Below are 26,578 nucleotides of genomic sequence, written 5' to 3' on the forward strand. Positions count from 1 at the left end.
TGTCTACGGCGTTGCCATGTTGAAGACTTTTCTTAACTGGAACGCTGCTGTTACCACGGGTAACGGGAACAGATTACGAGTTCTGAAAAGGCATCAGAGGGCTCCTTCTGGCTCTCCTTTCCTTTTTAGACAAGATCAGATTTTGGATTTATTTAGATGTGAATATCATGATAGCGAGAAAAGCTTCTCGATTTAGCAAGATACAGGAGTAACATCTCATTTAAATTTTCAACTTGCTGTTTACTTTCCATAAACGGCTTCTTCCATTTCTTTGGGAAAGTTACAATTTCCAAAGTTCAAGTTGGAATAATAAACTAGTTTTCCTGGATGTATAAATTTTGACTTGAAAGGTTTTTGGTTTCTCTCTTTTCTTGACGTTAAATCCAACATGGCTTCCCTGTTTATAAAAATTAGGAAAAAACCCGTAATTTACATAATACATATATACGTATATAATAATAATTATCATAATAATAAATACTATTATTATTATTATTATTATTATTATTATTAAGACAGTGTCAATAGAAGACATGCGTATTGTTTCCAAACATTTTTTTTGTTGTAAATTTTCTCTTTTTGTCTGGCAGGTTGGAGATGGAGGTCGAGTCCTACTGCTCAGTCATACACCTATTAGCTACCTTGGATTTTGAGCCTGCAGCTGAACGGACTCCATTTCCCATGCGCCCCCGTGATTCCCCGCCCCACGCATACCTCTGCTGTGTGCTCATGCGGCGCTGTGGGGATCCCGCACAGGACTAGTTGCCCCAACAGAAGCGGCGAAGCGCACAGCACCAAAAACTTTCCACACTGGGATGGGAAAGTTCGAAAGGAACTCTTTGCTTTCCTTCCTCACAGATACGATCCACGCAGGAGGAAGGGATTGGATATAAACATCGAGCCGGTGGATAAAAGGATTAGTTTTGGGGGGTGACAGGGGGGGCAAGGTGATTTATTTAATTTTTACTGAAGATTTCGCACTTTGGATCGGCTGCATCCGAAGATAAAAAAAAAAAGAAAAAGAAAAGCCCACTGAGGCGCGATCGCCCGGGTGGAAGAAAAAATGCCTTCCTCTCCGCAGCCTCGCAGTCTGGTGAGGTTTGCCGTGTTTTTTCTGCCGTTCGTGGGACTGGAGCGTGGATCGGGGGCCCACGCTGGAACGTGCCCCCCTCCCTGCGTGTGTTTTGGGGAACTTGTGGACTGCGGTCGGGTGAAAAGGGGCCGAATTCCAGACACGATCCCGGAGTGGACAGTTCAGCTGTGAGTCCTCGTGAAGAGAGTTTGTCTGTTTTCTGTGGAAACTTTGTCTGTTTGTTTCATTTATGACCACGACATGGTTTGTGCGCTCAGTGTAGTACAAAAAGCAAAAGAGAAAGAGATCACAGAATCCACTGGTGTTGACAAAATCCCTTGTTTTTATTTTTTTACTATGATTTATGGTTTAAAGATACCAATATTCATACAAGGTCAACTTGAATACTGTTATAACCAAAGAAAAACTCTTACAAGGTTGTGTGTCATTACAGACAGACCTTGCATGTCGTTCACCCAGAGATCAGAGTTGTCTCAGTTTTTCCATCATTCATCCTGAGAAATAAATGGACAGATTTTTCATAAATCACCCAGAGATCGGAGTTGTCAGATTTTTCAAAAGCAGCTTTGATCAATCAGGTCAAAATCGGCTCCATTTCCAGAGATGCACTAATTAGTCAGGTAGACATTGGAAATGTTGGATTGACTTCATACAGATTCACCAATCAGGGATCAGAATCAGCCAGTTTTCCACAGATGAAAAGCAGAAAAGGTTTATGGACCTTTTGCTTTAATGGGAATAATCTTTGCCATTTGTTTGACTGTTTTTTATTTGAAACTGCTCTAATCTACAAACCTGCAGAATATTGGCATCAGCCAGGTGAAGTGTGATCGGTGCATTCCTAGATTTGTCTAAAGTCGGGTTATTTTTTTCTCTCCTCCTGTCTTGTCATGCGGCCCTTTGTTGTGGCAGCGGTTGTAATTACAGTAACAATCAACTACCGGACCCCTCCCTTTAGAAGTAATTGAAACAAAGCTGCTGCTGTGTTTGTGGTGTTTTACAGTGCAGTAAGTCCGCAGTGATTGGGCCGTGCCTTCAAAACAATTCAAGCCTAAATCTGCAAAGTTGAACTTCTGCCTGAAGTTCCACTGTCTCTTCTCGTGTTTCTCCTGGAGCCCCAGCAGCATGCACAGCCTCAGCTCTAAACTCATATTCCTCTCTGTCTTCTACTTTACAGATAATTATTCTTGGTGAATTTTTTTTTATTTTTATTTTTTATGGCGCTGTGTTAGGATTTAGCTCTTGACTCAGCGCCTGCTGAAATCCAGTTTTTCTCTTCTGCTGCTCTGGAAACTTGCGACTTGCCAGAGAAAACAGACCCAGCCTGCGCCTCACAACCAAAAAAAAAAAAAAAAGCAAAAAGCCTGGCCTGCCAAATAAAATTGAGAGAAGAGGAGGTGGCGGGGGGAGTCCCACTCAGGGGGAAAAATTCTTTTCACTCTTGCATGCTAATTTACGAGTGGCTCTCCAGCACATCTTAAACCCCTTACACCGCCCGACTCTTTGTTTTCCAGCACCTCATTATTTCTGCTGAATTAGCAACACCGGGGCCAGCAGTGGTCCTGATCGGGGAGGAGCGTGTAGAAAACTCCCACTGATAGGAGAAAAAAAAAAGGATGAAGATTAAGCCAACGGAAACAGACATGTTTTCAAATTACAGTTTGAAAAGGGAGGGGAAAAAAATGTTTTCAAATCGTTTCAGTACAGAAAGAAATTAGCTTGAGTGTTTATGTTATTACAATGATACAATGCAAAAAATATATATAAATCATTATGATATATACTTTTATTTCATAAAAGTACTATAAGATACTTTTATATTATTTTTAGGGATGAACTGATATGGCTGATCTCAATCTCAGATATTAACAGAAACAAATATCGGTTGTCAATATCAACCCAGTTTTATTTATCGGACCGGTACAGACATGGTAAAATATGACTAATATTGGCCGTTACCGATGTTAGTGCCGATGTATTGTTCATCGCTAATTGTTTTCATTTTAATCCTCTATTGGTCTGGATGACTCTCACAAAATATAACAAATTAGCACATGTAGGCTCTAAACGGACCAAACGACTTTGACCTTCGACCTTCTGCTGGTAGATCATTAAAGTTATAAAACTACAGCTCCTTACAGTAGAATGATTAGAAAATGTAAAAAATCTTTAAGTCACTCTGTGGCCCGTTTGAATTAACGCAGGTGGAAACATCTTGCCGTAGAATGCAATGCTTTTTACCAAAATGACCAAAACTACAAAGGTGAAAAAGTTTAAGTGGCAAACTGACAGGACTAGGAAGCAGACCCTACACATCAGTTTTTATGGTTATGTAGATATTTATAATATTCTCCTACATTGTCTAGCTAACCATTGGGAATATGTGATTGCCCTGCTGTGCCCAACATTTCCTCTTAGGGGCTCCACTACAAAAATATGAGTGCCTCAAAAATTTTAACAGCAGCGTTTTAGCTAGAGTTAGCTAAAAAGCTAAAGCTATAACAATAGCATCTAGGCTAGCACTAGCATGTTCACCTACAATAACATACTCCATGCAGCCTAGAAAACCCACATAAAAGTCAAAATTAGCTAAAAAGCTAAAGCTATCTAAAGTACTAATCATAGCATCTAGGCCATCACTAGCTGAGATGATAACCTAGATATTATCATCTAGACTATCATATGTTAACAGTAGAAAATTTTCTTTTAGTTAGGGACTTACAGAAATGAAAATATTGGGCGATATAGATATCTAATATTAATATTGCTATTGTAGCTGAAAACCGATATTTACAATACAGTGAACCCTCATTTTTCGCGGGAGTTACGTTCCAAAAAGAACCCGTAATAGGCGAAATCCGTGAACCAGTTACCTTTATTTTTTTTACAATATACTATGAAATACTCCATAATACATTGAAACCAAAGAACAAAACCTTTTTACAGCCACAAGCATTAGTTTAACAAATAAAAGTACTGTATAAATGGTTTTTTTGTTGTTTTCTTACAAATAACTACTGTACTGTAAAATAATAATTTTAATCATCAATACGAACTGAAGGCTTCAAATTGCAGAGATCAGCACCGCGACCCGAGACATTGGATTAGAACGGGAGAAAATGAAAAATGTTTATGAAAAAAAATATTTTCTTCTAAAGCCCGCGGTGCAGGTGTGTTTTTTCGAGAGAAGAACATAGTTATTGGTAGTTGTTGTCGCTCTTTTTTATTCTGGGCAAAAAGATTCTTGAAACTGGCAAGCTGTTTTACGTACGTGTACATATTAAACCGCAACGTTATCGACACACAGGTAGAGAAGAAGTGGAGAGACTGTTTAGCCAATCAGAATGCAGAACACAATGCACGATGCCAATCCGTGAAGCAGCGAGACCACGAAAGGTGAACCGCGATACGGCGAGGGTTCACTGTATATACATTTCCCGATCCTTTGGACACAAACAAATAACACCTCTGACATTGCTTCTCTACTCCAGTTAAACACAGGACAGTGTCACCATGACAACTAGAAACACAAACGGCATCAAGATGGACATAAACATTGGTTGTTAATATCAATAAGAAGGACTAGAATTGACCGATACTGATGTTAATGCCGATACATCGGCATTAACAAACAGGGTTTTTACAAATCTGTGTATTTGATTTGTAAAAACCTGGTTTGTGTTGCGATTGAATATTCGATGTTTAAAGTGTTCCACATCCAGCTGAACAAACAGACTGGCCAAGCAGGACAAAGCTGCAATTGTACAAACTGTTGACGTAGCAAAAGAACCTGGAGCTATTTTAAAATTGTTACAATCAATCTACCAAGTACTACAAGTAAAACGTAGCGCTCATTAACAAGACGGAGCAAAAGGTTGTTTCACAAAATGCCAAGCTGCTCATTCCAGCCAATGTTCTTCCACTGTTGGCGTCTTACCCCAGGTGGTGTACCTCACCGCAGCCAAAAACTGGAGAAAGTTATAGCATAAATATATAAAGCATTAACATTCCCAATCAAGCTGCCAAAAAAACAAAACTTCTCTGCCCTTTTTCTCTGGCATTGATGTGAGCAAAAGTAGATAAACCCTACAAATATAATCATGGAGGAAAAACAAGGAGCAACCAAGGAATGATTTAGTCCCATGACTGGTTTCTGGTTGCATGGCACACTCTGGAGTCCTGCTCATTGTTGTATAGTGAAAATAAATGTGATAATTTTCACACATAAAAGAAGCATTTGTCAATACTAATACTTATTATTATTATTATTATTATTATTTTTAAACAAATATACAGCAAATTTGGGGGAAAAAAGTATGGATAACAAATATTTCTACCAGGATTACAGCTAACAACAGTTCAACTTTGCTACTTCATTTTTCTAAGTAATGGATCAAATTCAAAAGCTACAATTTATCTAAAGTATACCTGAAGGTGTTATTTTTATTTTAAAAAATGACAAAGTTCTATCGATCTTCCATGGACTGAGGATAGGCATTAATTATAATGTTTCTCGTTATTGTGAAAAAAACATTTTAGTTGTGAAGATTGATTTATCTTGACAACTAAAATGTCCAATTCTGACAGCAATGTCGAAATTGTTTTTGTAAAAAAAATTTAAAAAACATTCCACTGTTGGTTCTAAGAGAGAGTCAGCAAAATTTCATAAAAATCTAAAATATGATTCAGTTCAGTTACTGAGTGGAGGTTTAGTGATAAAAATGATGATTATTATTGTTTTTTACATCAGTGGTGTGCTGAAGAAACCTAGTTAAAAATTGGTATGTTTTTGTTTGTGGAGTTTTCATAACTGTGGCACTCAGACACAGCCATCATTAACCTGACAACAACCTGAGAAAACAAGAAGCTGTTTTCACTCTTAGCACAATGAGAGATGCACAGTATGTTGGCCTCACCTGTGGTATCAATGCTAGTCATTTTCTTACATGCCATCATCACTCCGACAGGTAAAATTGAACCGTTATTAACAATCGATTATTATTTCAATGTCGGATTGCTTAACTGAAGCGATGTCAGTGCTGTGGTTGTTTTTTCCCTGTCAAAAGGGTTTTCACTGTGCATCTCTCGATATTTGTAAAATATTGGTCAGTATCAGTTATCTGTCATAACAGCTGAAGATATCGGCCCAGATTTTCATATCAGTGCATCCCTAACCACAATAAATTCCACAGAACATCGTGGCAAACTTTATTGCTCATCTCTCATCAGGACTTTTCACACTTCATAAAAGATCAGAAGCAGAACTCCTGGGAGGTCGTCCTAAGCTCCTCCCACTGCAGCATTTTATTAGCCTTGCAGCCCCGCCCATTCAAAATCACACAAGCACCGTTGAGCATCAACAACAACCGGCTGCGAGAACAGACTGATGTCATTTTATTCTGGCAGATACAAGCCGGGGTTTTTTGTGTGTTTTTTTTCCCCTAACACCTGATTACATTCAGATTTATTTTTCCGTCAAATGTGAAACAAACATGTAACCTCCCCCCCGCTTTCAGTGTCTCTCGGTGTGAACGGTAACGGCACGCTCTTTTGGCGTAAAGAGAAGCAGTTTGCGGTGCCAGATAAGGAAGTGGCTCGGTCTGCTTCCTGCGGGGCAGCAGATGCAGGTCGCAGCCTGTACGCCAGGCTTCGTGTTATCTTTCTTCACTCAGAGCCTTCTTTGTCGGGGAAATGGAAGTGTAGGGTCTGCGCAAGGTTTATCTTTGGAGCGTGATAGGACACCTCCAGTGGCGGGGCGACAACAACAACAACTTATCGTTGGAACACGGCGAGAAAAAGGGGAGGGAACGGAGGGGTCAGAGGTGGGGGTTTGTTCCAGCAGAGTAAGGAAAACTCTGCCTGATGTGTTTATGAAACCTTCAAAACAGGCCCAGAAAATCCAGCAGGTTGTCTCTGAGGTACAAAAGGAGTTCCTCTCGCTTTTCCCAGCATTACAAATACATTAGTAGTTGTTAGGTTCCCCCACTACGCTCCCCTCCTAGAAGAGTTTCTTGATGGATTCCAGATGAGGGAGGTATGAAAAAAACAAAAAAAGAAGAAGAAGTGTCTGGCACCACAACGTTGATCGTGCTCAGCAGTGACAGTAACGCCGCCGCTTTATGGTGCATGAGGCCCCGCTTGCCAAAGTTGTGCTGCTGGTTTTAAGGCTCATTTTCAAAAACAGGCAGCAGACACAAGAGCACAACCCAAAGCTGAGCCGCAGCCAAGCCCAGGACCAGGCCGGGCCGGGCCGGGCGCAGCCCAAACACGAACACGACTCAGACAAAAGCAAAACACACGGACACACAATACACAGTGTGTGTGGGAATGCAACAAGTCCTGTGTCAGTGTCACTCAGTCTACCTTACAGTGCAATAATTCTGAGGAAAATAGGATGGTGTCAGAATATTTTCCAAAAAATGCAGTGAAATATATAATTGGTGCATTTCTAAACGCAGGAACTTCAGCAGTTATTCCTGCTGCGGACACCAGAAGCCATCGTATTGATTATTGCAGTTATCACCACTGATCGGTGAACTCATCAGCCAGCAGAAAATGTCATTCTGCATGTGCTTTCGTGCATAAATGGGAATTGTTTTGTAATTCTGTAATTTGCTGCCTGATTCCAAACTACAATCGCTCAAAGAATCTACAGTCGAGAGGTCAGGAGGTCAGGAGGTCGGACCTCAAGAAACCCGGAGATCAATAACAACCTGGAGAAGCCTGACTGGTTCATCTCTCTTAATAATCTTAAAACATTTTTTTATATTATTTTTCATTCTGACACACAGACTAAATTATATGTATGTAATAAACATGCAGTAAATTTACCAAATGACTCCACCCACTTCTCTTTTGACTCCCTGTAGACCAGGGGTCCCCAAACTTTCTCCTGTGAGGGCCACATAACTTGTCCCTTCTCTGATGGGGGGCCGGGGTCAGTTTGTAACAGAAAAAGTGTGACGATTGTAAGAGTGCTAAACATAAAAATGTATTGTTTTTCAGAAAGCACAATCAAATAACCTTTTCTGGATTCTTCAGAGAGCAAAAGTCAGGAAATAACACTATTTATGAAATAAATAATAACCAAATAACACTGGGTTCTCCACATTAAAAAAAGAGTTGGGGTCAATTATATGCATGTATAAAATAGTTACTAACTAGTAGTTAATAATAAATAAAGTTCATTACTAAGGAACATTTTATTGCAAAAGTCCAACTTATCAAATAAAAATGCACATATATGAAAATACTCTGGTATTGTTCAGGGGGCCGGACCAAATGTGGAGGCGGGCCGCATCTGGCCCGCGGGCCGTAGTTTGGGGACCACTGCTGTAGAGTAACATGAACTTACTAGGCTGGTTCATCTTCGTCAGGCTGTTTGTGTTTTTCGTGATCACCATATGGCTGAGGTAGCTTTTGAAGAGCTAATGCAGTAAAGGGGAGACAGAAACAGATTTTCCAGATAAATTCTGACTTAGCAAATATTTACCTCACATGACTGATTAGCTGTTCCTGCAGTTAGAATCATTAGCATTGCATTTTTTTTCTCTACGTCTCTTGAAAGCTTGTAAAATCCCCAGTACTTAGTTGACATGATGGAAAAATTACAATTTGCTCTACAACACATTTCCAAAAACCCCTCTCTGAGATTTTCTGAGATTTGTGCTCTATGCCAGTTGGTAACCTCTGCTTCCTGTTTATTGCAGCCATGCGTAGCGTCAACATCTGATGAGATTACATCTCGCGTTGCCTGGTTGATAATCTAAATGTGTAAAACATAATGGACGATGCGCCATCTTCTTAACAGAACTTTAGACCATAGAATGGAGAATTTTGTTAGTTTTGTACTTTGGTGTACCTTAATTCCAGTACCCAGCCTGTGCCTGTTAGTAAGGCAGAATGCTGTTACTGTTTTCTGCAGGTCATTGTGGAAGATCGGAGCTTGTGAAAAGTGCAGTGCATTGATGTTTACTTCTTCCTCCTTTCACAGGGACTTGAGCCATAACAAATTGCAAGTGCTCGACGGGAATTTGTTTTCTAGACTGCCGCATTTAAAGGAACTGTAAGTGTTCTTGGTGTTCTCAGTGTTTACCCAAGTTAATAATAGTCTTTTCCATCCTTCGATGTACTAAATCTAGCAATCTATTTCTGTTCTCTTACTTCTACAGAAAGCTGAATCACAACAAACTGGAGGTAATACCAGATCTGGGTCCTTATGCTTCAAACATCACAACCCTCATTCTGTAAGTAAAGGCTTTTGGATAACCGTTACATTTGTCTATTGTCGCCTCAGCCTGGTTTCGATGGTGATTCTCTGCCAGGACTATTACAGTTGGTTAAACTCATGAGTTGGGAAGTTGTTTCTCCCAACTCAGCCAAACCCAACTGACTGGACTAGTTCCCAGTCAGTGTTTGCAGACAAATGTCACCAGGACGAATGGAAACATTTTTCTTCCGTCTGGAAAGAGACTTCAGCATCAATTTAGTCCCACTCTTTCAGAGGAGAAGTACCAGATATCAGCTTTCAGACAAAAAATAAAAGCCTCTTGACTTGTCAAAATTTTATCCCTTGCAAACTGTGAGCTCGTAATCGTCTGGAGTCTTGTTTTGCAAGACGTGCTTTCAGAATCACACCAGATATTAGTCTGTGAAACCTCAACAATTTTCATTTGGTCTGTGGTGCATTTCTCAAAACTACCCAGTGAGAAGTTGTTGCGGAGGAATGTAGATGTTGCTGGATGAGGCGTATTCCTCATCAAGCCCCGACACGACAGTCGGCAACAGCCGCAGGCCGCGTCAGTCAGTCAGTCAACAATTTGCTTGTAGTTTTCGGAAAGAAATCTCACCTCCAGCGACAATTTATTTCACGAAGAAAAAGAAACATGAGCTGGATTGCCATTCTAAAGTCTCCAACAACACTCTTCCAACAAGGACGTTGATCCTCCTGCAACTTTAATATGGGTTGGGTTACAGTTTAATCCTTGCTTGGCTTCTAATTTGGCAAAGTGGCTCAGGTACATTAAAGTACCTCAAGTGAAAAGGTATGCCTTTCCCTTAATGGTCATAAAGGAGTCTTGGCATTTTAATGAGCACACCAAGTGACTAAAGCTCTACATCTCTGAATTTCATGATTTCCCTACAGTAATATAATATAGAACAGTATTACGTTATGGGGCAAAATTCCAACAGATTCCAATTAGAAAAAATATTTTAATACTCTCCATGCCCGAAGTCCAGTCATTCACTCATAAATAGGCAATATGCGGGCTCCACTTCCTCTTGACGATGGAACAGAGAGGATCGCTGGGCACAGTCACTCGGACAGCAGGCCACTGACATGAGGAAAGAGCCGTCTTGTAATCAGAAAGTTGTGAGTTCAATTCCAGCTTTCTCTTCTGACACGTCGACGTGGCAAGGCGCCGACATCTCAAGGTGTGTTACGGTGTATGAATGTGTGTGGCAAAAGTACCGGCGATGCTTAAGTAGAAGTATGGATACTTGTGTTAAAAGTGACTGCTAAAAGTAAGAAAACTGACTAAAATCTGATAAGTAAAAGCAAAAAACTACTGAAATGTACATTAGTACAAAAGTAAAACATAACTGTCACCTTCAATGATACAAAAAAACTTGTGCAACATCAAAAATTATGTTGCACTTACACCCTTCCAGGTGCCTACCTGGAAGGATTTCTGTTTTTCAGATTTGACAAAGAATTTTTGAAGGCCTCATGGTCTTTATGTTGGCTGAAAACACAGAGCATTTTCTACAAATTATTCTTGGAGCTGATGAAATGAAAAGAGTCCTCTGAGGCTGCGTTCACAGCAGCCCTGTTTAATCCGCTTTCACCAAATTCTAGTCCGCTTCGTTTCAGGATGTGTGAACGCGTAATCGGACTCTGGTACGCCTACAATCCTAAGTCTGGGTTCAGTTAAAGTGAACTCTGTTAGATGATTTAAATGTGTTGTCTTATCTTAGCACTATGTATCTCTTTTCAAAGTTTTACGCAATTGAGACATAATTTGGAATTGGAAAAAAGAAGAAATATAACAGAAATGGAAGTAGCCTAGATATGTCAAGTTAAAGCAGTGCAAGCCTCATCTGGCCTACAAACAAAACATTGCATATATTATTATGGGATGCCAGTATGCCACACCAATTACACTATGTATCCCATAGTGCTTTGTAATGGCTAATTGTCCCCTAAGACAACCTGTAGTTGTAGGAGTTTCTGTTAGGGCTGCAGTGGTTGTTTGTACCCAGACACATGCAGGAGGTGTTTGTGCGGAACTAAGTGTACAGTGCAATGTTTTGTAGTGCGACTTTAAAACGTGACACCAAAACAAAACTATCATTAAACTCTGCAGTTTGGGAAAAATTAAGGTTTTCATGCAGTGAAGGTCAAACCAAGACCCTATGTAAGTGTGCATTTACATAAAGTAAATTTAAATAATAATCTAATAGATTTCCATACAGTAAGTGACCTAAGCGGTAGAGGCCAATTTTTTATCTGTTTCTTTTAATTAAGGCAAACCATATTATGATTTTAAAGCTGAAGTACGTACCAAAGTGCTCTTGACCCACTTATTTTTTGTCCAAACTCCAATTTTAAACACATATTCATTTTATTGGTTTGTGTTTGAAAAAACTGGGACAAGAGCAAAACTTCAACTTGTTTGCTTTCACATGTTATCTTCATTAGCTATCACCTCTTTCCCCCTAATGTTCAGCAGTTCAGTGTGATTTCTCTTTTTTTTCCCCCTTCTTTTTCCACCAGTGGGACATTTTTCCAGAATTTCTCTCTCTCCTCCAGTTTCTCCAAGCTGGGAGGGTTGTAAAGGGGAAAAAAAAGGACCTCAGGGTATCAAATACCACTTATTCAAACAGCCAGTCAGACAGAGCGGCAGCACTCGCCGACTTCTTTGACCTCGCAGCTTAGAGTAAAAACAAATGGCAATAACCCTGCAGCTGGTAGTAATTGAGTCGTGATCATCTTAATTAATTGAACAATTTCCTTGGAATTTTTGGGGGGCGGGGGGTGGACCCCCTCCTCCAGCCCCCACCAAATCCCCTGTGTTCCAGAAGGGTTCAACAAATGACCGTAGAGATACCAGGTTCGATTAGGCCTACAAGGGGCTGAACTTCTTGGCATTTCATCAGAGATAAGGACTTTGCTGAAAACGAGAATTAGAAACCAAAACAAGTATCATAACAATCTTTTGTGACATTTCTATAATAAATATAAATATGTGTGTGATAAGAAGTCTGTAAGAACCCCCCCCCCTCGAGTTTCCATCAGTCAGTTTGAAGATTCAAGACAACAACAAGGCCCTCATACTCTTAGAGAGTTGCCTTAGCTAGGCCAGCCAACGAGCTAAAACGCAGGGTCTCGTGTGTGTGTGTAAGATATCTGACAAGTTTAATATGGCGTCTCAACAATGAATGCAGCGCTGGTTTTCATTACCGGCGCCACGGCTGTGAGAGGGAGTCGTCAGATTGCGCTTGAAAACTCTGTTCTTTTTCCAATAGGAAATGCCACACAGACACACACGCCTACACACACACAACCCAGACACACCACGAGTGAGAAGGTTTAAAGGGAGAGAAAAAAAAAGCTACTTTCCGTTTGAAAAGCTTACTCTATTAAAATTATTTGCTGCTTAGTGGACACGGCTTCACTGAAAACACATGTCAACAACAACAGCGTTTGGGAAAGGCTCTCACGATTTTGCATAGTTTGACGGTTTGTGGGGTCTGGTTGAGGGCCCAGAGCGCTGGTAGATTCTGGCAGGTAGAAGCTTGAGGGAACCCAATCGTGCTTGTATAACAAATGAGAATCTGGGACGTAAAACCCTGAACGATTATTAACAACATCTTTGTTCCAGTCATTCACAGCCTTTGCCTATTTAATTTCCCTCTGGTATAAGCTTGAAGAACTAGTTAGACCCCATGTAGCAAACCTTCTTCTTCTCTTCCTTGCCTCAGTGACCAGTCAGGAGAACATAAAAACTGAGATACCAGTGGTATCACCCAATGTGCGCGGAGACGCCTCTGTGACTCTCCCTACAAAAAATGTCTTTTATTGTGTTGGACTACAGCTGCAGAACGTTTTAGAGAAAGGCATGTGTCAGTTACCAGTATCACCAGATACGATAGTTTTAGGGATAAGAATAATTTCTGCCTTTTCCCGTTTTAAAAAAATAGTAATTACTTCAGGGGTGTCCAACTCAAATCCACATTGGGCCAAAATGATAGGCAGCTTACTTTTCCTCTGTTTTGTAGCTTTCATTTAGCTACAAAACGGGGAAAATGTCACCGTCTGGTGCAACTAACGTGACGAGAGCGGGGGGCCCAATACGGGATATGTACGGGAAAATAACGATACGGCATGAAAGGGGGATTTTAAAAAAAAGGGTCGTTTCCCGACCAAAAGGGGAGACCTCACAGGTACACCTGCTGTCTGAATTCACTACCCACCTCAAGACCAGATTATTGTTGATTAGAGCTGATTTTTCTGATGATGTACAAATTCCAGTAAATGTCACCATTTTTAAAAGTGAACGTTGGTAATAAAATACCTCTAAACCAACTGAGCAGCGGAGGCAAGGACTGGGCCTGCAGTCTGGTGCATCAGAGGGACTCTCTCCCTCCTGTCCACTCTGCTGCTGAATCCCCACACACAAAGCGGCACTGTACAGCTCTGTTTATAACTAAGCAGTCCTTGCACTGCAATTTAGGAGGCGTGCAGCTCAGGAAATTGCTGGCCTCTGCCGAGGCATGCTTTCACTGAGGGAATGGTATTCATCAGTCAAGTAATTGGCGGGTAACTTTTTTAAATACCTTGTTCGTAATTACCTTATAAACAAAATAACACGTCGCCAAACCTGAGGGTCTGAACAGCGACGTTAGTCATGTTTAACAATTAGCTTCCTGTTATAATATATGCAAGCAGCATCAGCTTGGAGAAGAAAAAAAAAAGAGGCATGTCAGAGAGTTTCATGTTGGGTGGTAGGTTTCGTGAGATGTTTGACTTTTTTTTTCCAGACCGCGGAGGAATTTACAGTCTTCACTGTTTGCATATTTGGGAACAAGACACCGTTTTGCGCCACTAGTCAGATACGAAGCATTCCTGCAATTTATAGGAGCAACGGTGTCTGTATTTTCAGAGCAAACAACAGGATCAGTGGGATCTCGGAGGAGCAGCTCGGACCCTTCGCCTCCCTGGAAACGCTCGACCTCAGCAGCAACAAAATAGTGGAAATAAAGACCAGCTCCTTCCCGGCTCTGCCTCTGATGAACTTGTGAGTTTTATCCTTCTTACATGGCCTGAATTTCTTTTCTTTTTCTCATATTTTGCCACATTTCAACCAAAATATTTAAGGCTGTACATTGGGATTTCAATCGGTTTAAGACAAAAGTAGTGAAGTAAAACAGAACTGATGCAGCGTTTGGTTCTTTTGTGAGACTCTTCCACTTCACAACTATGCACTGTGGTTTGTCGGTGTAACACAATGTTAAATGAACTGCACGTTTTTTCAACAAGTTCCTCCGAAATCCTTCAGGTTCCTCTGCAACAATCGCATCTCGTCTCTGGAGTCGGGCTGGTCTACCAACCTGGCCAGCACTCTGCAGGTTCTTGAGCTCAGCCACAACCGGATCTCCAACATCCCAGCCAGGTCCTTCCAGCTGCCCAACCTCCAGCATCTGTAAGCTCTGCGCTCCTAGGAAAGTTGTGTGTTTGATCCTTGCACCTGCTAGCTCCTTCTGATTGAGAACACTGCATTTGTTGGTTTTTTCCCCCAGGGATTTGAGCAGAAACCAGATTCGCCGGGTGGAGGGCTTGACTTTCCAAGACCTGCCCACCCTCCGCTCGCTGAAGCTGCAGAAGAACCGCCTCTCTGGGCTGATGGACGGGGCCTTCTTTGGCCTCGGCAACATGGAAGTCCTGTAAGTTCACCTTATGATCAGTGCGTGCCGAGATGATTCCCTTCAAACTTTCCCAGCTGTTGCATGAAGTGTTGCCATGTTCGCGTTGTCTGCAGGCAGCTGGGCTTTAACAACCTGACGGAGGTGAGCAAAGGCTGGCTGTACGGCCTGGGGGCTCTGCAGCAGCTCCACCTCGAACACAACACCATCAGCAGGATCCAGCCTGAAACCTGGAAGTGTTGCCAGAAGCTCAGCAAGCTGTGAGTCCATATTTTTCCCTCTCTCTGGACTCCTTCCCCTCTCCAGCCAGCTTCGCTATTCCATTCGCCGTCTGAACCCCGGACACTTCTCCGTGCTGCTCCGCCTCCCCTCCTCTGCTTTGCTTACACTTCAGTTCCTCCCGCCACCAACCAGACAAAGCCGAGTCTCTGTTGCTCTGCGGATCAGTGCCAGTGTTAAAGCTCTGCCAAGCTACTACACACCCTGCCTTTTCTGTTCTGCTCTTATGTCTCATGAGACTTTGGGATTTTTAGTTTTACACAGACTTCAGTAATTTTCCAAACCATGCACGTTTGCTCCTGGTAGGCAAGGACTGGTTAACAGTATTGAGGATTAATAAGGTTTTGAAAATTCAGCTTTTAATGAGATGAAAGAGAAATCGACTGGAGTTTTCTTTGGCACTGCTGACCAGCTGCTGAGACCCTGGTCCCAACCCTGGTCTCAGCCAGCTGAGACCCTTTCTAGAAACAGTTGATGTTTATTATGTAGCTTGGACTGAGAACCAAACAGCATCTTGGAGACAATGGGCTGCGGTTACTGGTGTCAAGGTGTACAAAACCTTCCATACGTTTGGTTTTCATACCAATGAACTGTTCTACGGGTAGGGTTCGCAAAGTCCAGCATGCTTTTGGACTCATTCGCTTCGGGTCTTGCTCTTATCTCGTAAACAAGCTGCTGGTGAGCCAGGAATATGTCCGGCCATCTGATTTGTTCTACTTTGGATCAACAAAGGGTGATCCAAGGGTGATCTATTTTTTAACTACATTCTCCCAAAGCAGTGCACATATTGGTTTTGACTACGTCCGAATCACAAACATTCAATATATATTAATGGAATTGACCAACATGAAAGAGTTTGTAACTGTGAACTGGAAGGAAACTTTTTCCCAGAACAAAATCCATCCATTTTCTAACATCCTTGTCCCTATTGGGTGCTGGTGTCCATCTCCAGCTAACGTTCCGGGCGAGAGGTGGGGTCACCCTGGACAGGTCGCCAGTCTGTCGCAGCCAGAACAAAATAACAGCAGAAAAAAGACTCTTTGCTGTAATTGGATCTAAAAAGCATCGACTCTGGGGACATTAATATAAACAAATGCCACACTTTTGTTTATATTGTTGCATGGATATTAGGGGTGTGTTGCTGTGCTAATCTTCCTTGATGTTTTTTCTGGGGGGGGGTTCCGCCCTGCAGCAACTTGTCCTCGAATCACCTGTCCAGGCTGGAGGAGTCCAGCTTCGACGGCCTCAGCCTGCTGGACGAGCTCCATGTGGGAAACAACCGCGTGAGCTTCATCGCGGGCGGAGCGTTCCGCGGCCTCTCCAACCTGCAGATGCTGTGAGTTGAGTTCGAGTTACAAAAAAACGGATTGTAAATGTCACCACTGAGTGCGTACGGAGGCCCCTAGGGAACACGGAGGATTTTTGTTGTTGTTTTCTTTTGCGTCACCTCTCAAAAGTATTGCGAGGTCCATTATTTCCTCGGTCGGTTCGTGACATTTTCCGTGCTGGTAGTCTGAATGGTTAATAAAAGGCCGTTTCAGCTCCATCTCAACCGTACTCAAACAAACATGAACATGCAGTCAATTAATCAATTTTCAATCGGTTTTGTGTTAAGAATATATAAACACGTTTTTAAATGTCTACATATTTGAAATATTTGTGACTGTATACAAGATAGACCAGAGCATATTCGCTCATTTATTGCGAGGGAATTAGAATAAGTTCCCTCACAATACTTTTTGTGAGGGAACGTAGAAGACAAATCTTTCCCCATGTCTGTTATGTGGAACAAAAAAAAAAGGAGAAAACAAAAAAGGACAATCCATGCTCTCCTTAGCATTTAGCTAACTCCAGTACTGGAGTGGAAATATTGTGTCTGATTTGCTTTGGGGATGTGAAGTAGATTATTGTCTTGATGTGTCTGCGCACACAAATAAAAAAAATAAAAAAAGGAACTCAGACAGGCACAACCGCAACCTCAGTAACCCCCCTGACACACACACACACACACACACACACACCCACACACACACACACACACACACACACACACACACACACACACACACACACACACACACTCCTCCCCACACCATCCTTTCCTCTGTCCAAATTGCTCTCCCACACCGCATCCACCCATCCCCCAGCACCTCTCCTGTTCCCACAGAGAGGCTCAGTAACATTTCCCGTAGCGGAGACTAACTACAACCAAATGTGAGCGGCGCTGCTGAGGTCATCGCAGGGCAGGTGTGCATCTAGGTGGACACGGACTGCTTCAGGGCTTCAACAATCCCCGGCCTCCCCCTACACACACTAACATGAAAGCACACACTCACACCCTTCCTCAATTCCAACCAGCCATAGCCAAGCATGCTGAGGAGGAAAATAACTGTTGGAAGGCAATAAAGAAGCTAAAGGATCAAAGGAAGCAATTTTTGTTTTCTGGGAAATTCTAGGCTTTTGGTGATCTAGATGTCATTTTCTTTCTGCAGATAGCAGAGAGAGAAAGCGTTTGAGTTTTCCTTGCTGGAAACATTTCAAAGAAACATCAACTGGTTAGATTATGTGGCCACGGTGGTAGTAATTACAAAATCCAACGGCTGACTATTTAACATTGGGTGAAAAGTCTTATCTTATGTAGAAAGTTGTAGTAAGAGAAAGGAAAAAAATGATGCAGCTAAGCGGATAAACGAGTGTTGAATGTTTTGTTTGCCTGCTAAAATTCATTTTAATTCATTCATTTTGGACTTATTGCTGAGTTAATATTTGGCATGAAATACCTCAGAAAACATCAAAATCCCACCAAGCAGAGATTTTTACAGCAGGTTTACCTTTTCCACCAATTGTTAGAACAGTATCTGGGAGAAGACCTTTATGGATGGGCTGGGTTTTACTTCCTATTTAGACGCTTTGTTTAGCAGCTCCAGTTTATAATTAAAAAGGTTTTCCAGGGAAATATAGTCAGTGTGTACACTAAAAAGCTTATTTTACATTTGATAAAACAACAGAATCACTTTAATAGCTCTTATTGATGGTATTGGTGGTATAGAAAGATATTTAAAAACTTCATCCATCTTGTAGGAGGTTTTTTGACCCCCGCCCCCAAAAGTGCCAAAAATAGGTTTAAAGGATCATTTGGAGCATAAATTCAATGTTTGATTGTGGATTTTTCTTTTTACATTGTAATCTCTCTTAAAGGGATCTCCAGAATAATGAAATCTCCTGGACTATTGAAGACATGAATGGGCCGTTTTCTGCTCTTGAAAGGATGAAAACGCTGTAAGTTAGTTGTGTCTGATAGATCAAATTGCCTAAATAAAAACTAAGATCTTGTAGTCTGATGCAGCCTTTTGTTTCCATTCTTCCAGGTTCCTGCAGGGGAACCAGATTCGCTCGGTGACCAAAAAATCCTTCTCAGGCCTGGACGAGCTGCAGCACCTGTGAGTCGGCTTCGTGTTTCACTGATTGTTTTTAAAGGTCCGAGCCGTAAACAAAGCGGGCCGAATCATAAAAGAGTGTTTGTTTGAGCCATGCATCCAGACCGTCTTCTCCTTTTCCTCTGCTTTGATGTGGAGTCAGGAAAAAGGGGAAGAAATAGCTGCCATTAGTATCCTTACATGTGAGCCAAAACTATATCGATCACAAAGAGAGACAAAGTGGAGACAACTGTGTGTGTATGTGTGTATGACATTTCAACAACTGCATTTGATTCTAATTAGAACCAATGCCAGAGCTCAAAGCAGTTCAGAGTCAGGCCTCTTCTGATTAACAAAGCGATCTGTTGCCCAGAGTTTTATTGTTTTTTTCTCTCTCTCTTTCTTGTTTTTGAAGATTGTAAAAATGTCTGCAAAAAATCTCTCTGAGAACCTTATCAGTGCTGATGCCTTGTCTTTGCTTTTTTTCTTTTTTTAAAAAATGTTTTTTTTTTGTGCATAGAGATCTGAACAATAACGGCATCATGTCCATCCAAGCTAACGCCTTCTCCCAGATGAAAAACCTTCAGGAGCTGTAAGTGTTGGCACCTCAGACCGCTGACTTTCTTATTAACATCGACTCCAAACATCATTGAACAGTTTGATAATATCTTCAGCAAGGCAGTGCATTAGCATTAGCCTTTTACCTTAAATAAGCTATTAGCTATTTTTCTTACTTATTAGCCATGTTTAGTATACTGAATGCAGTAATGTTCAATTACATGGAACATCATAGTGATGCCCCACATGCCACTGACAGCATCCATGCTAACATTAGCATTTTGGCTAATTTCAGCTGATACACTTACTTTAACGTACTCAATGGTGCAAGCCCATGTTTTTTAGCATCAGAGCGCTGGGTTCAAACCGACGGACACACTTTGGCAGGCCTCGGTTCGAGGCAAATTATTAATCATGACAAAAGTTGGAAGTGTATATTTCAGGAGGCTAGGGATTAAAACAGGGATTTTAATAGTTAAATATTAAGTTTAGATTGACAATGGTATATTAAAACTATTCATTTAAGTAGGGTTTTTCATCAGGCTTAAAATTTTGAATCATGCTTGGCTTGAAAATATCTTAAAAGTAAAATTAAATGTAACTTACAGGCATTTGCTGCTGCTGTTGTTGTAAAATGTGACAAGAAATGTTGCCTGCTTGGAGAAGAGCTACAAAGAAATCATTTTAAAACTCTGTTACTACAGAGGAGGGCTGAGTTGGCAGCTAAAAAACTACAATGATGGAGGAACTCTGACTGACTACAGAATGAGGCTGAGCAAAATGTCAGAACTACAGACATGGCTGAATGTTTTGGACATTATAGAACTGATTTAACCCAACCACTGTTATGCATAGGATTACTGTTGCCATTTAAAATGAAGCTTACTGAAAATTTCTAAATAAAAGCCTCAATATTCCTCTCAGGTTAGTGCACCGCCTATGGCAGTGCAATAATATTAGCCTGTATTATCTTTACCTCTCAGGTCAGTGCGCTGCCTTGCACAGCAAGGCAATGCATCAGCATTAGCACAAATATTAGCATTTCACTTCCTCCCACTATGAGCCTTTTCCCTAACATAAGCATTTTAGCTGTTTCTTATACATTAGCTATATTTAGTATGCTACATGCTACTCACAGCATTCATGCTAACATTAGCATTTTGACTAATTTTAGCTTATCCATTAATTTTAACATACTGAATGTTGCAGGTCCATGTTAGTCAACATTCTTGTGATTCTCCACATGCTACCTTGTAATATTTTAGCTAAGCTTAGCATTGATGCTAATTTTTAGCATCAGAACGCTGTGTCCAAACCAACCGGCACACTTTGGCAGGCCCCGGTTAAATTTCTTCAGGAATTTTCTAGTTATCCGCAGTAATGCCTTAAATCCCCATTTTCCCATGTAAACACAAACACAAATAGTTTTCTCAAATCTCCACCTTGGTCGGACGTTTTTGTAAACAATTGTTTTAGTGATATTAAACGGAGTTTTGGAGCAAATGAAAGACACATACCGTTTGTTTTCCCAGGAATTTTGCTACGTGCGAACTAGGCCACCAGTTCTGTCAGGAACCAGAACTTCCATTGGAAGAAAGTCAAAATAACCTCTCTCTCTCATTATTCTGACAATGGGCTAACTGATTCAAGACCTCCTTGAAGTAATTAACGTAGCCAAACCTACTTAAAGCAGTAAAGGTTTAGTGTCATTTAAAGTAAGGCAGTTACAATATGTTAGTCTTTTTTTCCTTTTTTTTTATAAATATCTTTATTCAAATACTTACAGGAAAAAATCCTCCTAATCCTCCATCTTGTTTTCTCTGATAGAACATTAATTTATGGATTTATGAAGCATGTGCTAAACCAAAAGCTTTTCTGACACCTTCTCCTCCTGGTAGGTGTCTGAATACCTCCAGTCTCCTGTGTGACTGCCAGCTGAAGTGGCTTCCCATCTGGGTGGAAGAGCAAAGCTTCCTGCCCTGCGTCAATGCCAGCTGCGCCCACCCGCAGATGCTGAAGGGCAGGAGTGTGTTCTTGGTACGCCAGGAGGAGTTTGTGTGTGGTAAGTGCATTCGTTCCTGATACACACGAGCCGTTTCAATTGGGTACTTTTCTTCCCTGGCCACTAAATGTTAAAATGTAGTAGTTTGTGAGTCATCTGCATACATATTGACGTTTTTTCTTGTTCGTCCAGATGACTTTCCAAAGCCCAAGATAACGGTGCAGCCAGAGACCCAGTCAGCCCTCAAAGGAACCAACGTGACATTCGTCTGCTCTGCCGCGAGCTCCAGCGACTCCCCCATGACCTTTGCCTGGAAGAAAGACAATGAAGTCCTGAACGATGCCGAGATCCACAACCAGGCCCACCTAAGGGTGCAGGGCGATGCGGGAAGTGAGACGGAAGTCACAGAGTACACCACCACATTGCAGCTGCGGAACGTGGAGTTCTCCAACGAGGGGAAGTACCAGTGTGTCATCTCCAACCACTTTGGGTCGTCATATTCCTCTAAGGCCCGGCTCACGGTGAACAGTAAGTTTGGTGTGTGCTAAATTGTTAGACACGTCTCACCAGAACCTGGACTCCAAATCTTAATCTGTTTTGCTTTTTCAGTACTTCCTTCTTTCACCAAAACGCCAATGGACTTGACGATCCGGGCAGGAGCAATGGCTAGGCTGGAATGCGCGGCCACCGGTCACCCATCCCCTCAGATCGCCTGGCAGAAAGACGGGGGCACCGACTTTCCTGCCGCTCGCGAGCGTCGCATGCACGTCATGCCCGAGGATGACGTCTTCTTCATTGCGGGTGTCAAGACGGAGGACATTGGTGTCTACAGCTGCACGGCTCAGAACACAGCTGGAGTTATTTCAGCAAATGCAACTCTAACTGTTCTTGGTGAGAAAGTTACCCTACACCTACTAGACCTTTACTATTCCGTAGTTTTTCACAGTATTGTCAAAGCTTTTCCTGTATTTCTTACAGAAACGCCCTATTTCCTGCGCCCTCTCACGGATCGGACTGTGGCCAAGGGCGAGACAGCCGTCCTCCAGTGCATCGCCGGTGGAAGCCCTCCTCCTAGACTGAACTGGACCAAAGACGACAGTCCCCTAGTGGTCACCGAGCGCCACTTCTTTGCCGCTGCCAACCAGCTCCTCATTATTGTTGATGCTGCTGAGGTGGATGCGGGAAAGTATACTTGCGAGATGTCGAACGCTCTGGGCACGGAGAGGGGGAACGTACGCCTGGCCGTCCTGCCGAACCCCAACTGTGACTCTGGAGTGCAGAGTGGCGCCGGGAATGTCATGGGGAGCGGATCAGGGGCAGATGATGATGGCTGGACCACAGTGGGGATTGTCATCATCGCGGTGGTTTGCTGCGTAGTTGGAACTTCCTTGGTCTGGGTGGTCATCATCTACCACACCCGCCGGCGGAACGAGGACTGTAGCGTCACCAATACAGGTCAGAGGTCACTTGGTTTGTCAGATTGTCCAAGCATCTAAACTTGCACTAACACGGGACCTTGTCCTCCAGATGAGACCAATCTACCTGCGGATATTCCCAGCTACCTCTCCTCCCAGGGAACACTAGCGGACCGACAGGATGCCTACATCCCGTCTGAAAGCGGTAGCAGCCATCAGTACATAGCATCATCCTACAGTGGTTTCTACCTGCAGACCAAAGACGTGAACGGTACCAACACTGGCCTTTTCTTCTTTGACTTTAAAGCTAAATGTACTGAAATAAAATGTAAGGTTGTAGTAACATTGTTCACCTGGTTACCCTTGGTAGGTCTTTGTCAGCTGGATACAGGAAGTGAAGCTGATATGGAAGCAGCCATCGATCCTTTGCTTTGCCACTACCAAGGTCCGATTGGCTCGCTGCTTTGTCGCGATAACATATATCCCAGTGACCCATCCGAAGTCTTCACAGGTTGGTACAAGTCTTGATCCGGTTCCAGAAGGATTTTTAATAGGGCCGTGTTATGACTGTATTGACTTTTTTTTTTAGCTTTACATCATTTGACTATGCTATTCCTTCATCAAGAACATACTTGGAGTCTTGCCTTGATTCTTCCACTCATTTGAGAAATCCTTCAGTCCCAGCTGTGTGGACCAAAGCCTTCCAGCCTACCGAGGCTCCTCCACTCAGCTATTTCAGACTAGCCATCAGTAATTAGCAAACTCCTGATGGAAGTGTGCATCTGAGGAGCTCATTATAAGAGCTACTTCTCAGAGTAAAGCTAGTAAAAAAAGTTATTAAAGGGTTAATAGAGTCGCCATGTTGTGGTGACTTTCTGAAGTCGGAGTTTCAGGAAGATCAGGAGTTTTTAAAGAGAAAGAGACCCAATTTCAAGGTGTTAAATTATATTTAATATGTAGCTTTTTTTAAACAACTGTAGTTACTTAATTGAGCTAAAAAAAAATGGTGCTATGTGCCACTCTAAGCTCCAGAGAACTAATTAATATAATCTCTGCCTTTTCACCCTCAGGTTTTTCAATTGACCAAAAGCCGGTTGGCATGGAGTCCTACAGCGGCAGCCTGACCAAACCCAAAACAATGGACATTTTGCTATCGGAGCATTTTGACGTGTGCCCGCCCTCTCTAGTGATGCAGCTTCCAAACACCAGCCTACATCAAGACCCTGCGCCTCAGCAGAGGGACCGGCAGACAACGGCGGATGAGGAAGATGCTTTCGACTGTGGAAAACCTCATAAATGTGTCTCTCCCTGCAACACTTTCATGGGTAAGTTGTCGATTAACCAATCTTTTTATCCGGACTTGATTTTGCCTAGGCAATGGAATGACTTTTAAACATGTTTTCCCGCAGGTACGTTTGGGAAAGCTCCTTGGACTCCCCATAAGGACCTATACATCCCGCCGTCAGTCACGTATCATGGGATAACTCTTCACGAGAATCCTTACACTGCTTTGGACGTTGACTCGGACCTCGAGCAGAGCATCAAGGACTCATTGGAGCAGAGCGGCCGTGTGTATGAGCAGCCATTTGACGGCCGTAGAACTGATGCCATCTCACAACGTAGGATGAGCTCCTAGCTGATCCAACTTCCGATTTTTCATGAGAACAACCAAAAGGAATAGAAAAACACGAACATTTCTACCTCACTGAATGGACACTTTGGCAATAAAGGATGTCTGTAATGTGGAACAAGTGAATGTAAAGGACAGCCTCACGCAAAATAGCACCGGTTATTTTGCTGAAAAAAACAAGATTCTGTTAAATAACGTAGATGAATATATACATTTTTATATAAAGTTTATTATATTTTGTAAATTGTTTATAAACAGATTTGATTATTTTTGCCTACTTTTTTTGTACAAATACTTTGCAGCCGTGGCTTTCCTTTTATGTCCGCTTTGAATAAAGCAGTGTTTTGCACATGTGTAAACAATAAAACACGTCCTGCTATGCTCACTTATGGTTTTTCAAACCCTTCAAGAAGATGATCTGTTTCACATCTGAATATGGAACAGATTCATCACTGTTCTCTCAGAGCACAGTGTGGCGTTCATATTCATCTAAATTCAGTTCAGATTTATCCAATATATATTCAGATATAGGTTTGAATACATACTGTTCCAGTTCAGTCCTAATTATATTACAATACAGTGGAAATTCAGTTAATTATTTTATGCAAACTGCTGACAAGTGACCTCATACAGGCAAAGGGGACGTCCCCAAAAACTCGCAACATTCACCATTACAAGCTTGGTGTCTGCACAACCTTAAAAAGTCTTCAATTTGCAGTTGCATGTTCGATTCCCGGTCTGATGACCTTAGCCGCCTGTCTTCCCTCTTTCATTTCCTGTCTAACTACTCTCAAATAAAGGCTGTCAGAGCCAAAAAAGACCTTTCTAAAAAAACAATTCTTAAATTTTTTAAAGACAAAAAAAGTAAATGGAACTCACATGCATTAATGACAGGTCTTAAATTGTGTTGGGGAAAGAACTATTTAATCTCGTATGTTTTTTCACACTCAGACATCATTGTGTCCTATGACTTGAGGCGGCTGAGGCTGCTAATAACTGGATGCTAATATACTCTAGCTAGCTAGCTTTTTAGCATAGTTATCGTGGATAAGTACAAATTTATCACCAGTTAGCTGAACAACAGTTGTTTTTGCCACTGACTAGCTTCTGTTGCCAACCCATATGAAAGTAGGTCCATTCTGCACCAAAAACAAACTTTTGCTAAAAAGAAGAAAAATAAAGGAATACTGGAGTTAAGTAGCAAGAGCAGCTTCTTAAGTGACTCCCTTCAGAAAAAGGACATAGCTAAACATGGAGGCAGTGGGCTAGATGGACTTTGTGCTGGACAGAAAAATAAAGAGATTGTGCAGATGATATTGTTGGAAAAAGATATAACTTGGCCACAGGTAAAACCAGTACACAATAACTTCAGCTATGGTCCTGTCTAGAAAAGGACACAGCTAAACACAGAAGAACTGAACCAGTACTTTCTATAGGAAACAAAAAATGAAGGCAGCACTAGCTTTGTAGTGCTTCAATCCAGGAAAAATAGGAAGATAAGAGAAGGTGTCATTTAAAAAAACCAAAAAAACCAAAACGATACTATGAAAAGTTAATAGAATCCGATCGCTCCCTTACACAGAGACTCATATAATTACAGGAGGATTCCGCAAACTATACTTTCTACGAGAAAGAGAAAAAAGAGAGTACATAAAGTTATTGTCAGCAATACCTTCATCAGTGTTCATGTCCCTTATTACTGAGCCAACAGCACTTTCTATGGGAAACGAAAACAAAGGCAGCATTCAGATTTCTGCTGAACTAAAAACAACAAAAGACAAAAACAACTCAAAGAACATGTTGTGCAAATAAGTACAAGTTTTGATGAAACATTGGAGCATAGTTTAGATATATGCTGTAAAAGGGCATTCCCTTAGAGCTTGTTTTAGATCAAAAGCCAGTGGGGGAAGATTCAGAAAATCTCTTAGGTTGCGATAGTTTTCTTAATTTGTCTTATTAAATTGACTTTTAAATGTATTAATAATAATAATCCCCTAGGGATAGACAGATGATTTTAACGCCCCACAGCAGGAGTCAGAACAAGGAGAGCTGGAAACAAAGACTGCAACTCAGTAGGATGCGGAACATAATTTGGTTCATCATGTTTCTCATTTAAATGAGCACATATGTGGAAGATTTTGCCACCAGTAATCAAACAACTGACTGGCCTTAAAACTTTTATATCTCATGTGAAGAAGAAATGGCTCAAACATGTGAACACTAAAACTGGTACAGCAGCTAACACTTACTCCTTATTAT

The 26,578-nt window shown here is 41.7% G+C and overlaps 1 protein-coding gene across 1 annotated transcript; it reads left to right on the plus strand.

The window, feature by feature from the left end:
* Positions 1–1,063: 1,063 nt before the first annotated feature.
* On the plus strand, positions 1,064–24,698 carry lrig3 (leucine-rich repeats and immunoglobulin-like domains 3). Its single transcript, XM_028043780.1, has 19 exons — positions 1,064–1,260; positions 9,087–9,158; positions 9,265–9,339; positions 14,260–14,394; positions 14,656–14,799; positions 14,897–15,040; positions 15,136–15,279; positions 16,491–16,634; positions 18,497–18,577; positions 18,667–18,738; positions 19,235–19,306; positions 21,171–21,334; positions 21,467–21,802; positions 21,884–22,165; positions 22,253–22,729; positions 22,802–22,960; positions 23,060–23,200; positions 23,760–24,014; positions 24,099–24,698. The coding sequence occupies exons 1-19, from the start codon at positions 1,064–1,066 to the stop codon at positions 24,323–24,325; spliced, it is 3,321 nt and encodes a 1,106-aa protein (XP_027899581.1). The 3' UTR covers positions 24,326–24,698.
* Positions 24,699–26,578: the final 1,880 nt, after the last annotated feature.

Source organism: Xiphophorus couchianus, chromosome 17, assembly GCF_001444195.1.
Source record: "Xiphophorus couchianus chromosome 17, X_couchianus-1.0, whole genome shotgun sequence".
NCBI lineage: Eukaryota > Metazoa > Chordata > Actinopteri > Cyprinodontiformes > Poeciliidae > Xiphophorus > Xiphophorus couchianus.

What these genes read in the sequence shown, in the direction of transcription:
- lrig3 (XM_028043780.1), top strand. Translation starts at nt 1,064, where the DNA reads ATGCCTTCCTCTCCGCAGCCTCGCAGTCTGGTGAGGTTTGCCGTGTTT. An exon ending in CTCTCCAACCTGCAGATGCT is followed by an intron (nt 16,635 to 18,496) that starts GTGAGTTGAGTT and finishes TCTCTCTTAAAG; the next exon opens with GGATCTCCAGAATAATGAAA. An exon ending in TGCAACTCTAACTGTTCTTG is followed by an intron (nt 22,166 to 22,252) that starts GTGAGAAAGTTA and finishes TATTTCTTACAG; the next exon opens with AAACGCCCTATTTCCTGCGC.